Raw genomic sequence first — 18,179 nt, 5'->3', positions numbered from 1 at the left:
GGACGTTATCACAAATAGCCTCAGTATTAGTTGAAGTGGGGTTAGATTATTTAAACTCTTCTTTTCTCATAGATACGGTCGATATAAAATATTTCAACAATTACACTAAATAGTAGGAGGCATTTCAGGTATCTTCTGGTCATTCTTTAGTTATGCATTAGCACCTGCGTTGATGCTCCGAAATTTCCAACCATGTTTCGAAGTTTTTAGTATGTAACTTCCATTCAATTACATAGCAGACACACATAACATCTTATTCAAAAGAGGCACCTGAATCAGCTTCTGAAGAAACTGGAATACTCCACTGCCTCATCTAACATATCGGCAGTATTAGTTTGCTGCAAGGAAGGAAGGAAAATCGACAGAAGCACCACACCAAACAATTGTAAGCTATTGTCTGCTGAGTTTTGCAAGACACATGAAAAGTTAGACAAAATTCATGTACACAAAATATCTTCTGGTTTCTATTCATTTTGCAAAATTTTAAGATAGTTTTACAAATTCTAAGGTTAAGAATTCATAAAGACATAGAGTTTTATACATAAATGTTCTCTGGTGAATAAAGAATGCATGGTCACTCACTCTTGGAAGTTATTATCGACAGTGGGATATGCTTTGACTGCTTTAATCTCACTACAATATTGTAATATTAAGATGGTGTCTGTATTATTGTGGTGTCTGTATTTTTATTTGGACTAAGCACTTTTAAAATTAGTCTGTAATGGACTACTTTCCCTTTCTTTTATAACAATCTTTTCGTTTGTCAAACTTTAAACGCTTCCTTCAACTGCGATCATTGTCTGAGTTAGATTTTTATTATTTTAAGCTATTTGTGGATGTATATCTCTTGGCAATTGTAATTATTAAAATAGAAAAAATACAAAGAAAAATAAAATAAGGAAAAGACAAACAAATTATGGTCCACTTCCATGTCGTTTTGATTGACTTTTGTTTCCTTCTAACTATTTGGTACAATGAGAGCTTCCGCAGGTTAGATGAGACCAAACTTTTATTCAGTTGAATTTTCTCTCGAATCAAATCAGATAATTTCAGCAGAAAACACAACACACAAACACCAAACGCGCAGCCGCCATGGGAGACGTAATAGTGCTGTACGCAGCTCCAGGAATGGGGCACATCATCTCCATGGTGGAGCTGGGCAAGCTCATCCTCCACCGCTACGGCCCCCACAAGTTCTCCATCACCATTCTCTACACCTGCGGCAGCCTCTACGACACCCCTAGCATCCCCGCCTACATCCGCCGCATCTCCCACTCCCACCCTTCCATTTCCTTCCGCCAATTCCCTCGCGTCACCAATAAAATTACCCAAAACAACAGCGGCACCGCAATCATGGTCGACTTCGTTCGCCAGAACGATCCCCACGTCCGCCGTGCCCTCCAGGAGATCTCCAAATCCGCCGTCGTCCGCGCCTTCATCATCGACCTCTTCTGCACCTCCGCGCTGACCATCGGCAAGGAATTCAACATCCCCACGTACTGCTTCTACACTTCTGGTGCCGCAGCTCTGGCTGCTTTTTTTTATTTCCCTAAGATACATGAACAAACCACCCAGAGTTTAAAGGACCTCACGGACACCGTTTTTGAATTCCCCGGACGGAAATCTCCTCTGAAGGCTATACACATGATCGAACCGGTGCTTGACCGAGACGACCCTGCTTATTGGTACTTCCTCACCTTTTGCTCATATCTTCCCAAATCCAAAGGAATCATCGTCAACACGTTCGAAGAGCTCGAGCCACCTGCCATCCTCCAGGCCATTGCTGAAGGCCTGTGTGTTCCTGATGGGCCAACTCCGCCTGTGTACTACGTTGGACCATTGATTGACGAAGAAAAAGTATCGGGTAATGATGCCGCTGCGGCCGAAGAGGACTGCTTGTCATGGCTTGATAAGCAGCCAAGTCGAAGCGTCGTATTTCTCTGTTTCGGAAGCAGGGGATCATTCCCTGCAGCTCAACTGAAGGAGATAGCGAAAGGGTTGGAGGCGAGCGGCCAGAGGTTCCTGTGGGTGGTGAAGAAGCCGCCGGTTGATGAGAAAATAAAGCAGGTCCTTGGAGTTAACGACTTTGGTTTGGAGAGTGTGTTGCCAGAAGGGTTCTTGGAGAGGACCAAAGACAGGGGAATGGTAGTCAAATCATGGGCACCGCAGATGGCGGTGTTGAAGAAGGAATCGGTTGGTGGGTTTGTGACGCATTGCGGATGGAACTCGGTGCTGGAAGCAGTTGTTGCCGGGGTGCCGATGATAGCTTGGCCGCTGTACGCGGAGCAGCATTTGAACAGGAATGTTATGACGACGGACATGGAAATGGCGATTGCGGTGGAGCAGAGAGATGAGGAAGATGGGTTCGTGAGCGGTGAGGAATTGGAGAGGAGAGTAAGGGAGTTGATGGAGTCGGAAGAAGGGAGAGTGCTTAGAGAGAGGAGCAACAAAATTGGGGAGATGGCTGTGGCTGCTTTGGGAGAGAATGGTTCATCCATCAGAAACTTGGATAACTTTGTGAATAGCATTACATAATTATGCAAGTTCTGGATTTTCACTTGCATTTGGATTTTGGTAAAAAAATAAGGAAAATGTTAGAGATGTTGCAATTTTAATTAGGTTAAGAATTTGACTGTGTAATTCCAAATCCTATTCGAATTATACCCTATCTTTTAGATAATGTTATGTTTAACATGTAATACCTAAAAGGTAAGGAAATTACCTTATGTGCTATTATAAATAAAGGTAAAGTGGTTTGAGAAGATACACTTAAGAATTCACCCAATTCTCTTCCCATCTCTCAATAACTCTCCAGGTATACAGGCCCTATAACAAGGGAGTCAAATTTTTAGATTAGTTTTTGTAGACCAAATAATGTGGCAGTTTGATGTTTGGACCCATTTTTTAATAAATTAAAGGAGAAGTCAAACCATTAACTGCCATATAATGTGGTTTATAAAGATAGCATAAAAATTTGGTCTCTTTAACATCATCCGGATAATAAGATTAAGATAAATTGTGTATGTATAAGACTTGAAGATCATTGAGACTTGAATCTAGTGTTGTTTTAATAGAAAACTTCATTTTAATCCTTGAAAAAGATGACTTTTAGACTATAATCTTGTTTAGGATTAAAGTCTAAATTTCATTTCTTAATTCAATTAATCACCTCATTTATTAATTATATTTTAATGTTTTATTTCTCTTCTTCTTCCTAATTTTAATGTATTAGGTCCATTTAATCACAATTTTCATTTTATTCATCATAATATATTTAAGTAAATTGTAGCTATAATCCCTGAATTATTACTGAACAGTAGCTACAGTCCATTAACTAAAAATCATTAGATTTTGTTTTTCAATTTGACAAAAGGTGTAGCATTAGTCATTTCGTGCTAGCACCGTTAAGTTTTCCGGTAATATGCTGATGTGGTGGGCACATGGGACCAATAATTAAAATAATAGTATATGAAAATTTTGAAAACATAAAAAATAAACTAAGGAAAAGAGCTTTCTTTTATCTCTAATTCTTTCAAAATCCACTCAGAATTTTAAACCCAAAACTCATCGCAAGAATCAATACCAACCGCTGCATTTGGTGCATAATTTGTTATGGAATGCGGCTGGAATGTCGGGGGTGGGGCTGCGATGGTGAGGGATCGGCTGTGGCGTGTGGTTGGAGAGATAAAAGAGCGAATGTCAAGCCATCTCCAATCAAAGGGGTCTAGAGGGTTTGAGGGTTGTGGAATCTGAGAAGGCCCCACAGAATCGAAGAGGGCTAGAGAGCTAGAGGGTTGGCTGACCAGAAAATGGAGCAATCCTGTCGGTTATAACCGACATGATTGCTTCAAAAAAAAATCAATATAACTGACATAATTTTTTATTTTTTATTTTTGGTTTTTTGGGCCAATTTTTTTTTTTAATTCTTAAAAATTCTAATTTTTTTTTTCCCTATAAATACCTAAACCATTCATTAATTTAAGTTCTAATTTTTTTGGTTTTTTGGGTTAGTTATCGTTGTAGTTTTTAAATTTAAGTTATTGGATTTGAATATAAGTTATTGTAGTTTTTAAATTTAAATAATAAATTATGTTTAGCCCTATGACCATTTGGCCCTCGGTTGGAGACGGTTTTTTGTGATATGACCAAAACGAGCCCTATGGCCATTTGGCTCTCGGTTGGAGACAGAGGCAAATATGGCTCTGTACTGTTCATTAAAATATTAATATCTTAGAGAATCTTGGAGGGCTAGAGGGCTCATTCCAGAGGGCTAAAACGAACCCTCTGGCCAGCCCTCGGTTGGAGATGGCCTAAGGTGTGAGGTATGGACCTCTCTCTCTCCTGAAGCATTTCTCCTTTTTTATTCCAATAGTTTAAAGTGTTTTGTTTCAATTCTTAAAATTGAATAATATTATTTAATAATTTATTCCTGCCACGTATGCACATGGATGGAAAATCCAACGAAATTAACATGAGGGACCAATGCTACACATTCTGTCAAATTCAAGGACCAAATCTAATTTTAGTTGAGGGACCAAACTACAATTCAGTCATAATTCAAGCACCATAGGTACAATTTATTCTAATATATTTTGTTGTAGACATTTAAGTAAACTAAATGTTTTTATATAATACACTCTGATACAATTTTTGTTCTTCATTTGGGGACATTCAATCATTGATATATATTTCGGTATATTCATCGATATAGAAATTTAGGTACATTAATTCGTTAATGCACTTCAGTACATAAATTTGCATATTGGCATTCAGATACATTAATTTCATATAATACATTTGGGTACAGACATTTAGGTTCATTATAATATGTTGCGTTCAAAAATTTAATATAGGCATTTGGTACATACGTGCATACATTTAGGTTCATTATAATGTATTACGGTATAAACATTTATGTATAGATATTTTGGTACAAAGCAGTCAATTTAATATATTTTTGTACAATCATTTTGGTACACTTATGTATTTACATATTTTTCTTATGTGTCACTAATTTCTTTTATTGTTTTCACATTTAGGTTTATTTATAATTAGAAGCAGCAAAATGTGCATATTAATACAATTAATATGGAGACATTAAATCGAAACACACATTAGATAACAAAAATAGAACATGAATTAAAATCAATATGTAAGCTAACATCAAGTTTTTTATTTTTAATTTCAATCTTTTTCAAGTCCTAATGTTGAATAAGTTTCCACAAAAGCTTGGCTCAATGCTTTCAGTTTATATGCCACAATTTAGCGTTAGTGTATACGGTTCCGAAACTATAGAAGAATATGAAGAAAGTTGGAAGCATGCAACATAGTGCATTGGAGAATCATGAATGGCTGCTACATATGTACAAACTCCGTGAGCAATGGGTCCTTGCATTTTGCATGCATATATTTTCTGCAGGAATGTCAAGTAGTCAAAGAGTTGAAAGTGGACACTCCTTCTTCAAGAAATACGTTTCAAAACGCAACTCTTTGTGGGATTTTGTTACACAATTTGAGAGGGCACTTGGACACCAAAGACATAAAGAGTTGGTTTCTAATCATGTGGATGTTAATGAAGTGCCAAAGTTGAAGACATTATTTCCAATTGAAAAGGAGATGCGCGGTTTATATACAAAAACAATATTTTTAAAGTTTCAGGATGAAGTGATTCAAAGTACTGCTTATTTGAAGTGTGATGCTATAAGGCAGGATGAAAAGGAATGTGTTTATGTTGTTATACGTGCTGATGCAGAAAGCTCAACATTGCGACGTATTGTTCACGATAAAATTTCTAGTTTTGCAAGGTGCAGCTGTCGAAAATTCGAGTTCGAAGGAATTCCATGCAGACATATTGTATTTTTTTTCTTAGAAGTATTCATGTTGTAGATTTGCCAAGCCAATACATCATGAAAAGATGGACCAAAAGTGTGAAGGCTGAAAGAGTTTGGGATGGAGATGGATTGGAAATAAAAGATGTGCAATACAAGTCATTAATGATGAGGCATATTCAGTTATCTCAACTTTCACAATGCTTAATTGATGAATCATTCCTTACGGAAGAAACAACTAAACTTGTAAGAAAAGGAATCAAATCACTTCGTATTGAAGTTAAGGGATTACGCTCCAGTTTAGGTGTTGGAGAAGTGCCAACAAAAAGAAAACTTCAAAAACATATGATCAATGAACCAGCTCAAGTAAAGGCCAAGGGAAGTGGGAAAAGAATGAAGTCTTCCAAAGAAAAGGCAATGGGGAAAGCTAGGAAGTATAAGGCATGTGGAGGACTCGGGCACACCATAAGACAATGTCCGATATCCGAAGACGGGTAATAATTTATTTGATTTTAATTAGTATGTAAAATTCTTATTTTTTTTAATTGACTTCTGCTTGGTCAATCATTGCATAAGATTGTAGTTTATGTATACTTATATATCAAGTATATATTTCATAGATCAAGCATACACAATGCCGAAGCTTCTCATGACAGAATATGTGTACCAAATGAAACACCGCATATTGTTGGTATGCATGGTAAGTGTTTTATAATAAAGTTACAATTATATATTACTTTGGCATAATAGCACTGATTTAGTTGGTTCTAATCCTACAATTCACTTCTATCTTCTTCGCCAGATCACTGATGTTGATTCTAAGTTCTACAATTTACTGCAGAGGGAGAGATGTTCTTAAAAGTAGATTCTAATATTTTGGTGCCATGGTTCTTTGAGATAAATCTCAAGCTTCTTAGAATAATCACAAGAACTCAATAGATGTTGAACATTTGTAATTTATTTGGTGTATATCCCAATATAATAAGGAAATTCTCAAATTTGTTTAATTGGTACTACTTATATTAAAAAAAATTACCCTCAATTTTCTTGAGAAAGCATAAGATCAACGATAGCACCATTCATCGGAAGTGGCTAAAAGACATGACTTGGTTAAATTTGAAACTAAGCTAACAGAGACAAGACCTCTGTTTGTTCACCTAAAGAAAGAAAAAAGAAGACTTTGGAGCCAATTTAGAAAACTAAACTGAGTTGTTCAAATACTAATTTAGTGAGATTGAGAATCAAATGACTTAACAAATGATTTGAGATTGGAATCAAACCAATTTTTTTCATACTTACATAAATATTGCTTCCATTCAATAAAAAGCTAGACAAGCTTTCTAGATTCATTGACAGATGATTACATTCACTGTACACTACTCGAAATTAGTGCCTTTGCAACTTGTACTACTGCATTCGCAATTACATTCTCACTTGGTTGAATGGGCGCGTCTCCGTACAATATGTCCTTTCTAACACTCCTACGGTATGAAGCAAACAGATCACACCAATACCATAACCAGTTGTTGCAAGACTGGGTAGGTCATTGACATTCTTCCCAAAAGGGTCGAACACAATATATAGTTATTAATTAATCATAAGAATCCGTTGGTTTGGAGACAAAAATTGAGCAGCGAAACGGAAAGGAAAATTACCTGGAGGCGATCCGGGGCGAAGATCTCGACCTCTTCAAAGGGCAGCAGTCTTGGTTCTTGATCGTGACTCCTTTTTTTAATTATGGCGTGTAACAAATTTGTTTAAGTGCAAAAGGATTATATAAACCCATTAGTTTTTGTACCGTTAGATTAATCCTATAGCTCTAATGAAAGAGGTCCTCACAGGCCCTTAAAAAGCGGACCTTAGGATAGCATTCCTGTCGGCAGTATTAGACTGCTGCAAGGAATGAAGGAAAATCGACAGAAGCACCACACCAAACAATTGTAAGGTATTGTCTGCTTAGTTTTGCAAGACACGGACAAAATTTCCTCTGGTTTCTATTCATTTTGCAAAATTTTAATATAGTTTTACAAATTCTAAGGTTAAGAATTCATAATGACAAGAGTTTTGTACATAAATGTTCTCTGTTGAATAAGGAATGCATGGTCACTCACTCTTAAAATTGTTATCCATCGTTGGATGTGCTTTGAATGTTTTAATCTCAATAAATATTAAGATAATGCCTGCATTATTGTTGTGTCTGTACTTTTATTTCGACTAAACACTTTTAAAATTAGTCTGTAATTATTAAAATAGAAAAAAGACAAAGAAAAATAAAATAAGGAAAACACAAACAAATTATGGCCCACTTCCATGTCGTTTTGATTGACTTTAGTTTCCTTCTAACAATTTGGTTCGATGAGAGCTTGCGCCGGTTAGAATTTTCCTGACTTTTATTCAGTTGAATTTTCTCTCAAATCAAATCAGATAATTTCAGCAGAAAGCACAACACACCAACACCAAACGCAAACAAATCAGCAGCAGCAGCGGCCATGGGAGACGTAGTAGTGCTGTACGCATCTCCAGGAATGGGGCACATCATCTCCACGGTGGAGCTGGGCAAGCTCATCCTCCACCGCTACGGCACCCACAAGTTCTCCATCACCATTCTCTACACCTGCGGCAGCCTCTTCGACACCCCTAGCATCCCCGCCTACATCCGCCGCATCTCCCACTCCCACCCTTCCATTTCCTTCCGCCAATTCCCTCGCGTCACCAGTAAAATTACCCAAAACATCAGCGGCACCGCAATCATGGTCGACTTCGTTCGCCAGAACGATCCCCACGTCCGCCGTGCCCTCCAAGACATCTCCAAATCCGCCGTCGTCCGCGCCTTCATCATCGACCTCTCCTGCACCTCCGCGCTGACCATCGGCAAGGAATTCGACATCCCCACATACTACTTCTACACTTCTGGTGCCGCAGCTCTGGCTGCTTTTTTGTATTTCCCTAAGATCCATGAACAAACCACCCAGAGTTTAAAGGACCTCACCGACACCGTTCTCGAATTCCCCGGACGGAAATCTCCTCTGAAGGCTATACACATGCTCGAACCGGTGCTCGACCGAGACGACCCTGCTTATTGGGACTTCCTCTCCTTTTGCTCATATCTTCCCAAATCCAAAGGAATCATCGTCAACACGTTCGAAGAGCTCGAGCCACCTGCCATCCTCCAGGCCATTGCTGAAGGCCTGTGTGTTCCTGATGGGCCAACTCCGCCTGTGTACTACGTTGGACCATTGATTGACGAAGAAAAAGTATCGGGTAACGATCCCGCCGCGGCTGAAGAGGGCTGCTTGTCATGGCTCGATAAGCAGCCAAGTCGAAGCGTCGTATTTCTCTGTTTCGGAAGCAGGGGATCATTCCCTGCAGCTCAACTGAAGGAGATAGCGAAAGGGTTGGAGGCGAGTGGGCAGAGGTTCCTGTGGGTGGTGAAGAAGCCGCCGGTTGATGAGAAAACAAAGCAGGTCCTTGGAGTTGACGACTTTGATTTGGAGAGTGTGTTGCCAGAAGGGTTCTTGGAGAGGACCAAAGACAGGGGAATGGTAGTAAAATCATGGGCACCGCAGATGGCGGTGTTGAAGAAGGAATCGGTTGGTGGGTTTGTAACGCATTGCGGATGGAACTCGGTGCTGGAAGCAGTTGTTGCTGGGGTGCCGATGATAGCTTGGCCGCTGTACGCGGAGCAGCATTTGAACAGGAATGTTATGACGACGGACATGGAAATGGCGATTGCGGTGGAGCAGAGAGATGAGGAAGATGGGTTCGTGAGCGGTGAGGAATTGGAGAGGAGAGTAAGGGAGTTGATGGAGTCGGAAGAAGGGAGAGTGCTTATAGAGAGGAGCAAGAAAATTGGGGAGATGGCTGTGGCTGCTTTGGGAGAGAACGGTTCGTCCATCAGAAACTTGGATAACTTTGTGAATAGCATTACATAATTATGCAAGTTCTGGATTTTCACTTGCATTTGGAATTTGTTGAAAAATAAGGAAAATGTTGGAGATGTTGCAATTTTAATTTGGTTAAAAATTTGATTGTGTAATTCTAAATCCTATTCGAATTATGTCCTATCTTTTAGATAATGTTATGTTTAACATGTAATACCTAAAAGGTAAGGAAATTACCTTATGTGCTATTATAAATAAAGGTAAAGTGGTTTGAGAAAATACACTTCAGAATTCACCCAATTCTCTCTATATTTGCCCTACCTCTATTCCCATCTCTCAATAACTCTCCAGTTATATAGGCTCTACAACAAGGGAATTCAAATTTTTAGATTAGTTTTCGTAGACCAAATGGTGTGGCAATTTGATGTTTGGACCCACTTTTTAATGAATTAAAGGGGAAGTCAAACTATTAACTGCCATATAATGTGGTTTATAAAGATAGCCTAAAAATTTGGTCTCTTTAGCATCATCCGGATAATAAGATTAAGAAAAACTGTGTATGTATAAGACTTGAAGATCATTGAGACTTGAATCTAGTGTTGTTTCAATAGAAAACTTTATTTTAATCCTTGGAAAAGATGACTTTTAGACTATAATCTTGTTTAGGATTAAAGTCTAAATTTCATTTCCTAATACATTTAATCACCTCATTTATTAATTATATTTTAATGTTTTATTTCACTTCTTCTTCCTAATTTTAATGTACTAGGTACATTTAATCACAATTTTCATTTCATTCATCATAATATATTTAAGTAAATTGTAGCTATAGTCCCTGAATTATTGTTGAACAGTAGCTATGATCCATTAACTAAAAATCATTAGATTTTGTCCTTCAATTTGACAAAATGTGTAACATTAGTCATTTCGTGCTAACACTATTAAGTTTTCCATCAATATGCTGATGTGGTGGGCACATGGGATCAAGAATTAAAATAATAGTATATGAAAATTTTGAAAACATAAAAAATAAAATAAGGAAAAGAGCTTTCTTTTGTCTCCTTCACCAGCAACGCTGCCGTCCACACCAAACCTTGTACCTAATTCTTTCAAAATCCAATCAGAACTTTAAACCCAAAAATCAATACCAACCGCTGCATTTGGTGCATAATTTATTATGCAATGCGGCTGGAATGTCGGGGGTGGGGCTGCGATGGTGTGGGATCGGCTGTGGCGTGTGGTTGGGAGAGATACAAGGGCGAATGTCATCGAGTGGGGGAGAATGGAGGTAAGCTGTGAGGTATGGACCCCTCTCTCTCCTGAAGCATTTCTCCTTTTTTATTCCAATAGTTTAAAGTGTTTTGTTTCCATTCTTAAAATTGAATAATATTATTTGATAATTTATTTCTGTCACGTAAGCACATTGACGGAAAATCCAACGAAATTAACATGAGGGACTAATGCTACACATTCTGTCAAATTCAAATACCAAATCTAATTTTTGGTTGAGGGACCAAGCTACAATTCAGACATAATTCAAGCACCATAACTACAATTTATTCTATCGACGGACATGAAAATGGCAATGACAATGGCGATTGCAATGGAGCAGAGAGATGAGGAAAATGGGTTCGTGAGCGGGGAGGAATTGGAGAGGAGAGTGAGGGAGTTGATGGAGTCGGAAGAAGGGAGAGTGCTTAGGGAGAGGAGCAAGAAAATTGGGAGGATGGCTGTGGCTGCTTTGGGAGAGAATGGTTCGTCCACCAGAAACTTGGATAACTTTGTTAATAGCATTACATAATTTTGCAAGTTCTGGATTTTTATTTGCATTTGGATTTTAGTAAAAAATAAAATTAAGAAAAATTGTATCTGTACGAGGACAATAGGATTGTCGTCCCATCACCTTTATTTCTTAAAAAGTTGGTTTTCCTTCCATCTTAGTGTTATCAGACAACAATTGGTTTTCTAAAAACTGTTGTTCTTTATATTACCAGACGATGGTTAGAAATTGAACCGTTGTTTCTAGCATTACTAGAAGAGTTTTGTCTTCTAAAATCGTCGTTCTTTATATTACCAGATGACAATAGTTAGAAATTGAACCATCGTTCCTAACATTACCAAACGACAATTTGTATTCCAATGAGCGTGCTCAGCTCCAGGCTCAAGCGTGGAAATAATGTGGGATGGGCCTCCCATTAGTTCCTGGACTATTGTGTCTTTGCATGCTCATTAGTTATTGTTTGCTTTTTTTGTCATTTAAGAGCATCTCCAAAAGAAATATCAAATTTTAAACATCAAAATGATGGTTGATAGTTTATATGGCAATTTGTCACTTTGTACAATATTTTGCTTCACCCGATATGCTAAATAATAATGTCATTTAATAATTCATTTATCTTTTTGTGGAGTCCAATAATTAAGGTAACCAATCAAATATTTCAAAAATACAACAACATTTATTATATCTTATATTAATCTATTAAAAAATCATTTAATGAATTTGACATCTGCTGTCAAAAAAACTTTGCCTTCAAATAACTCAGCACCACATAAGAAATTGAAGGATCGGTTGAAGAGAGTTTGCTGTCATTTTTTATTATTGTATGCCTACTTGGTAATTTTGACATTTCCTTTGGAAATGCTCTAATTTGTGTTTGTGCTAAAACAATTGGAGGAAAGAGATAGAGCGGCAAGATTTTGTTGTCCTATGAAAGAGATGTACTCGAAACATAAGTTGATACATAACGTGTTATAGTAGAAATGGAGAAATGCTATAAAATATATTTTCTCTCTACTTATACGATAATGTGGTGTATCAACTGTATTCTAATACATGAGAAAAATCTTTAGCGGGAGATTTAGCCTGAAAGTTGGGTAACTATTTTAGGACAGACTGCACCACCTCATCATCTTCTAAAGTCAAACATGTAGTAACGTTGACCATCAGCTTAATTCCTTCCAATAGGATGGATTTCTTTCTTACTAAGTCGTTGGTTAGGGGTTAGGATTTAGGGTTTAGGATGATGTTACTAAGTCGTTGGTTGATTTTCGGAAGATATGTTCTTTCAACAATGACCTTGAACAATGAGTTGAGCTACTTCAACAATATCAAACTTAATAATTTATTAACACTTTAGCGTGAATAGTATCAATGTAGATGTCACCACTAACAGAAAATCACAATTCACTCGGCCTGAACATCATCACAATCGCAATTTGGTTGCAACTGTAAAATCTAGAGACACAGTTTGTTTCCCTTCAATTGCATGCCCCATCAATCATGGGATGCATGTATTTATAATACTTCCATAATTACAGATTGGGTTTGAAAACCCTAGATACAAGAAGTTGTGAACAACTAAAATACAATCAGATCCTAAAGATAGGATTACAACTACAAGATCAGATTACAACAGAAACAAATACCAATCATTCCTATAAACGAGGAACGGCTTGAAAAGATAGAAGTTTAAACCAAAGTAAACTCCACAGGTTTCGGTGATGTGCTGGACAACTGACTTCGTCTAACAGCCCCCCGCAAGCTGACAGGGTGTGGAACAACCGGAAGTTTAGAGACAAGAAACTTAAACCGAGACGACGACAAGCCTTTGGTAAACAAGTCCGCAAGTTGATCTTGGGAACAAATATATTGAACCAATAGTTGACCACGAACAACCTTCTCCCTGACATAGTGATAATCAACTTCTAAGTGTTTGGTTCTTGCATGAAATACGGGATTGGACGCCAGAGCAATGGAGGAGATATTATCGCACCATATTGAAGGAGGAATCAGATGCAAATGCAAGTCTTTGAATAAAGACCGGAACAAGGATAGCTCCGCCGCAGTGTATGCTAACTGCCTGTACTCGGCTTCAGCACTAGACCGAGATACTGTCTTCTGTTTCTTAGAACTCCAGGAGACAAGGTTGGAACCAAGATAGATACAAAAACCACCCGTAGAATGCCGAGTATCTGGATTGCCTGCATAATCCGCATCAGAGAAGGCACTGAGTTGAGTAGTGCCAGGCTTATATAGAAGACCATGATTATGCGTAGCCTTCAAATATCGCAAGATCCGTTTGACAGCTATCCAGTGAGAGGTTTTGGGAGCATGCATAAATTGGCACAGTTGGTTAACAGCATAGGACAGATCTGGTCGTGTAATGGTGATATATTGTAGGGCACCAACTACACTACGATATACCTCAGGTTTGTCAAACGGGTCTCCCTCATACGCACTGAGCTTATGTCCAGAAGAGACCGGAGTGGAGATAGGCTTGGCTTCAGTAAATTTTGTTCGAGAAAGCAGGTCTAAGGCATATTTAGACTGACACAGATGCATCGCAGTCCCATAATAGTTGACTTCGACACCCAAAAAATAATGAAGATGACCTAAATCTTTCATCGAAAACAACGTACCAAGTCGCGTAATCAACCTGGAAATTTGAGGAGGACTATTTCTGGTGATTAGTATATCATCGACATAAATTAAAAGAATAATATACACACCGTGCTGTCTGAAGACAAACAAACTGTAGTCACAACTGGATTCGTGAAAACCAAGTTCAAGCAGAAAATCGGAGAACCGTTGAAACCAAGCCCTAGGCGCTTGTTTTAAACCATAAATACTACGTTGAAGCTTACACACATAGGTAGGGAAGTGTTGATCAACAAAACCCGGTGGCTGGCGCATGAAAACTTCTTCCTGCAAAAATGCATTTTGCACATCCAGCTGCCTGACAGGCCATTTGTTGGACACGGCAAGACTTAAAACAAGCCGTATTGTACTGCGCTTAACAACGGGACTGAAGGTCTCACTGTAATTGACACCAGCCTGTTGATGAAACCCGTTGGCGACAAGTCGAGCTTTATGTCGTTCAATCGAACCATCAGCACGTCGCTTCAACTTGAACACCCATTTATTTGGCAGCAGATTCATGTTGGGACGATGAGGAACCAAACTCCAAGTTCCACATCGCTGCAGGGCATTAAATTCTTGAACCATGGCATTCCTCCACTCCTGAGACTTGGCAGCTTGACTGAAACACGTTGGTTCAACAGGGAACTTGTCAACAGTTAAATGCATAGCATATTTGGGATTGGGTTTATGAATGCCTGACTTGGAGCGTGTGGTAATTGAATAGTGTGGGCCACTGGCAGTGACAGGAAGCACAGATTCAGAAGGTACATCGACTTGCTCATTTGAGGGTTAGATAGTCTGGGCAGAAAGAGATGACACTGGTATTGGAGAGCAGGGTGGGATGGGAAGAGGGTGAGATTGAGGATCAGGTTGGCAGGGTTCTATGTCAATAGAGAGTTGGGTGGGAGTGACGTCTTGGGCACGAGGTGGTACGACCAGATTAAGAGTACGGGGTTGATGCATACTAGGGCAACTAGGGTTATCAAAAGTTAATAATAAGTCTGGGGCTTGGTTATTACTTGAAGTGGTGACACTTTCTGAAGAAGATGTGATACCCTTAAAAGGGAAGCAGTCCTCATCGAAGAGGACATGGCGAGACACATAAATGTGCCTGGTAAACAGATCCAAGCACTTGTAACCTTGGTGATTCAGTGAATAACCTAAAAAGACACACGGTTTTGATTTTGGTTGAAGTTTATTTTGCATGTAAGGTACTAACCAAGGAAAACATCGACAGCCAAAAACCTTTAAAGTGTCATACTTTGGTTTTTTTTGAAAAAGTTTTTCATAAGGAGACGCATAGGATAGAAGTTTAGTGGGCAAACGATTTATCAAATACATGGCCGTGGAGCATGCATCAAACCAAAATCGGTTTGGCATGTGAGATTTAGACAGCATGACTATGCTTGTTTCAATAATATGGCGATGTTTGCGCTCGGCAATGCCGTTTTGTTCAGGGTGTTTAGGACATGAAAACCTTTGTGAAATGCCATTAGCAGCAAGAAATTGAGTAAAGGCACGGCTTTTATATTCGCCACCTTCATCACATTGAAGAGTTTTAAGTGGAAAATTAAGCATTTTTTCAACATTGGCCTTAAATTGAATAAAGATTTGAAACACTTCACTTTTGTGTTTCATTGGAAAAAGCCAAGAATAGCGAGAGTAATCATCCACAAACAAAACATAGTGACGAAAACCTTCTTTCGAAATAATGGGAGAACACCACACATCAGAATGCACTAGTTGCAAAGGAAACGTAGAAACATACTCGGACAATTGAAAAGGTAACTTAGTACTCTTACCTAAGGGACAGGACTCACAAAAATTGACGTTTGAAGGACCATGAATTGGTACCAAATTATTTGAAATTAAAAACTTAATGATAGAATTGGCAGGGTGACCGAGCCTCGCATGCCATGTATTCACTGAACACCGAAGCCCTACAAATGCAGATATTGGATGCTTGAGTTGTCTAATGCCACATGGAAATGGATATAATCCATTCTCACATCTCCCTCGGAAAAGCGTCTTCCGGGTCATGAGGTCCTTAACAAGGAAAAAGGAAGGAAAAATCAGTAGGTAGCAATGGTTGTCTAAAGTAAATTTATGTGCGGAGAGAATGTTTTGGGAGGCAGTGGGACAGTGAAGAATGTTAGGTAAATCAAATGAGCAAGTGGAAGTATGTAATGTATTTGAACCATTATGAGAGATAGAAATGCCAGATCCATTACCTACACCCCCAATAGTTTCATTACCATTGTACTCTTTAGGGTTAGCCAGATTCTGAAGATCAGGAGTAATGTGAGCGTTGGCACCTGTGTCGAGCAGCCAGGTTCCATTCTTTTGTTTGTTGACAGTGACTGGAGAAGACGTCATTGATGTGAGTTTGGTCGCTGGAATTCTGCCTTCAAATGCAGCATTCATTCTGTGATAACAATCAAGGGCCGGATGACCTGGTTTGCCACAGATTTGGCAAACAATCCTCTCACCATTAGAGCCAACCCGCTCGCTACTGCATGGCAGAGTGCGGAAGTTGGTGTTGTTGTTGTTACGAGGTGCAGGTCCTCGGTGATTAAAAGAAGTACCTCGAAAGGATGAGGATGCTCCTCTTCCAGTTCCTCGAGAGCGACCAAACCCTCGTCCTCGAGAGGCAACAAAGGCATTAACCTGCGCAGATTCCACCAAAGGAGTAGTGTGCTCAGCCATGCGACGTTCGGTGGTTAACAGCAGAGCCTCAAGGGTAGGATATGTGATTGGTGAATCACGGGCTTGAGCTGCACTGACAGTCATCTCAAAGGCAGGTCCGAGATTGTTCAACACAATCTGAACGAGTTCATCATCACTCACAGGTTGCCCTGCTAGGGCAAGGTTGTCAGCGATTGCGTTCATGCGATCTAGGTAATCCGCGACAGGAAGATCACCTTTCTTTGTCTGCAGCAATTCATTTCACAAAAACAAAATCCTATTTTGAGAAGTAGAAGCATACCGTTGCTCGAGTGCTTCCCAGGTGGCTCGAGCAGTCCTCTTGCTTGCCACGACAGACAATACAGACGCTGTCAAAGATCCATTGATCCAACTGAGGATCATTTGATCCTGTTGAACCCATGCAGTGTAGGCAGGATTCACAGCTGTTGAACCAGACACATACTTGGACGGGGACACCAAGGTACCATCCACATATCCCATCAGATCTCTACTTTTGAGAATTGGGAGGATTTGGGCCAACCACAGTGGGTAATTGGTTCTGTCAAGTTTGATGTTAACAACAGTGGAAAAAAGGTGAAAGGACGGATTGGTAGTGGAGTTGGGAGTAGGGTTTGTATGGGAAGAGGAGGGGGTCACATTGTTGTCAGCCATTGGAGCGTGGGGAGAAAAGGATCGATGTCGTTAGACAAAAAAAAAAATAGGCTCAATACCATGTAAAATCTAGAGACACAGTTTGTTTCCCTTCAATTGCATGCCCCATCAATCATGGGATGCATGTATTTATAATACTTCCATAATTACAGATTGGGTTTGAAAACCCTAGATACAAGAAGTTGTGAACAACTAAAATACAATCAGATCCTAAAGATAGGATTACAACTACAAGATCAGATTACAACAGAAACAAATACCAATCATTCCTATAAACGAGGAACGGCTTGAAAAGATAGAAGTTTAAACCAAAGTAAACTCCACAGGTTTCGGTGATGTGCTGGACAACTGACTTCGTCTAACAGCAACTTGTAACCAAAATACTTGGTTTCGACTTCTAGTGTCCCAAAGAAGCTAGACCATCTGCAAGTGCAACAATGGCTTCACGCAAAGCATGACGAATATGAGCAACCCGAACATTCACCATTAAACTCCACATATCTTTCATCAGTGAAAGAAGACGGCATGATGGTCGTTTCTCTCCACCAAGTAGGTTGATCAAAATTTAAGAATCTTCCACCAGAATGTTCGTTAGATCTAATCGTAAGTTTCAACCCAAGGTTTCTGCTTCAACCACAAAAGATAAGCAGGATAGCTCTAACTCTTTTTGCCAAGCAAAAACTAAAAACCAAA

The 18,179-nt window shown here is 39.1% G+C and overlaps 2 protein-coding genes across 2 annotated transcripts; both read left to right on the top strand.

Annotated features, from left to right (window-relative positions):
- The first annotated feature begins 989 nt into the window (after positions 1-989).
- LOC103967800 (UDP-glycosyltransferase 88F3-like) lies at positions 990-2,766 on the top strand. The gene has a single exon (XM_048581578.1). The coding sequence runs from the start codon at positions 1,093-1,095 to the stop codon at positions 2,533-2,535; it is 1,443 nt and encodes a 480-aa protein (XP_048437535.1). The 5' UTR covers positions 990-1,092; the 3' UTR covers positions 2,536-2,766.
- A 5,372-nt stretch (positions 2,767-8,138) lies between these two features.
- Positions 8,139-10,004, top strand: LOC103967813 (UDP-glycosyltransferase 88F3-like). The gene has a single exon (XM_009381130.3). The coding sequence runs from the start codon at positions 8,318-8,320 to the stop codon at positions 9,758-9,760; it is 1,443 nt and encodes a 480-aa protein (XP_009379405.2). The 5' UTR covers positions 8,139-8,317; the 3' UTR covers positions 9,761-10,004.
- The last annotated feature ends 8,175 nt before the right edge of the window (positions 10,005-18,179 follow it).

This window comes from the organism of the source record quoted next, unplaced genomic scaffold, assembly GCF_019419815.1.
Source record: "Pyrus x bretschneideri cultivar Hongxiangsu unplaced genomic scaffold, Pyrus_bretschneideri_v1 Contig17, whole genome shotgun sequence".
Classification (NCBI taxonomy): Eukaryota; Viridiplantae; Streptophyta; class Magnoliopsida; order Rosales; family Rosaceae; genus Pyrus; species Pyrus x bretschneideri.
This window is presented reverse-complemented; position numbering and strand designations above follow the sequence as displayed.

Excerpts from the sequence above, each read along its gene's own strand:
- LOC103967813 (XM_009381130.3), top strand. The coding sequence starts at position 8,318 with ATGGGAGACGTAGTAGTGCTGTACGCATCTCCAGGAATGGGGCACATC.
- LOC103967800 (XM_048581578.1), top strand. The coding sequence starts at position 1,093 with ATGGGAGACGTAATAGTGCTGTACGCAGCTCCAGGAATGGGGCACATC.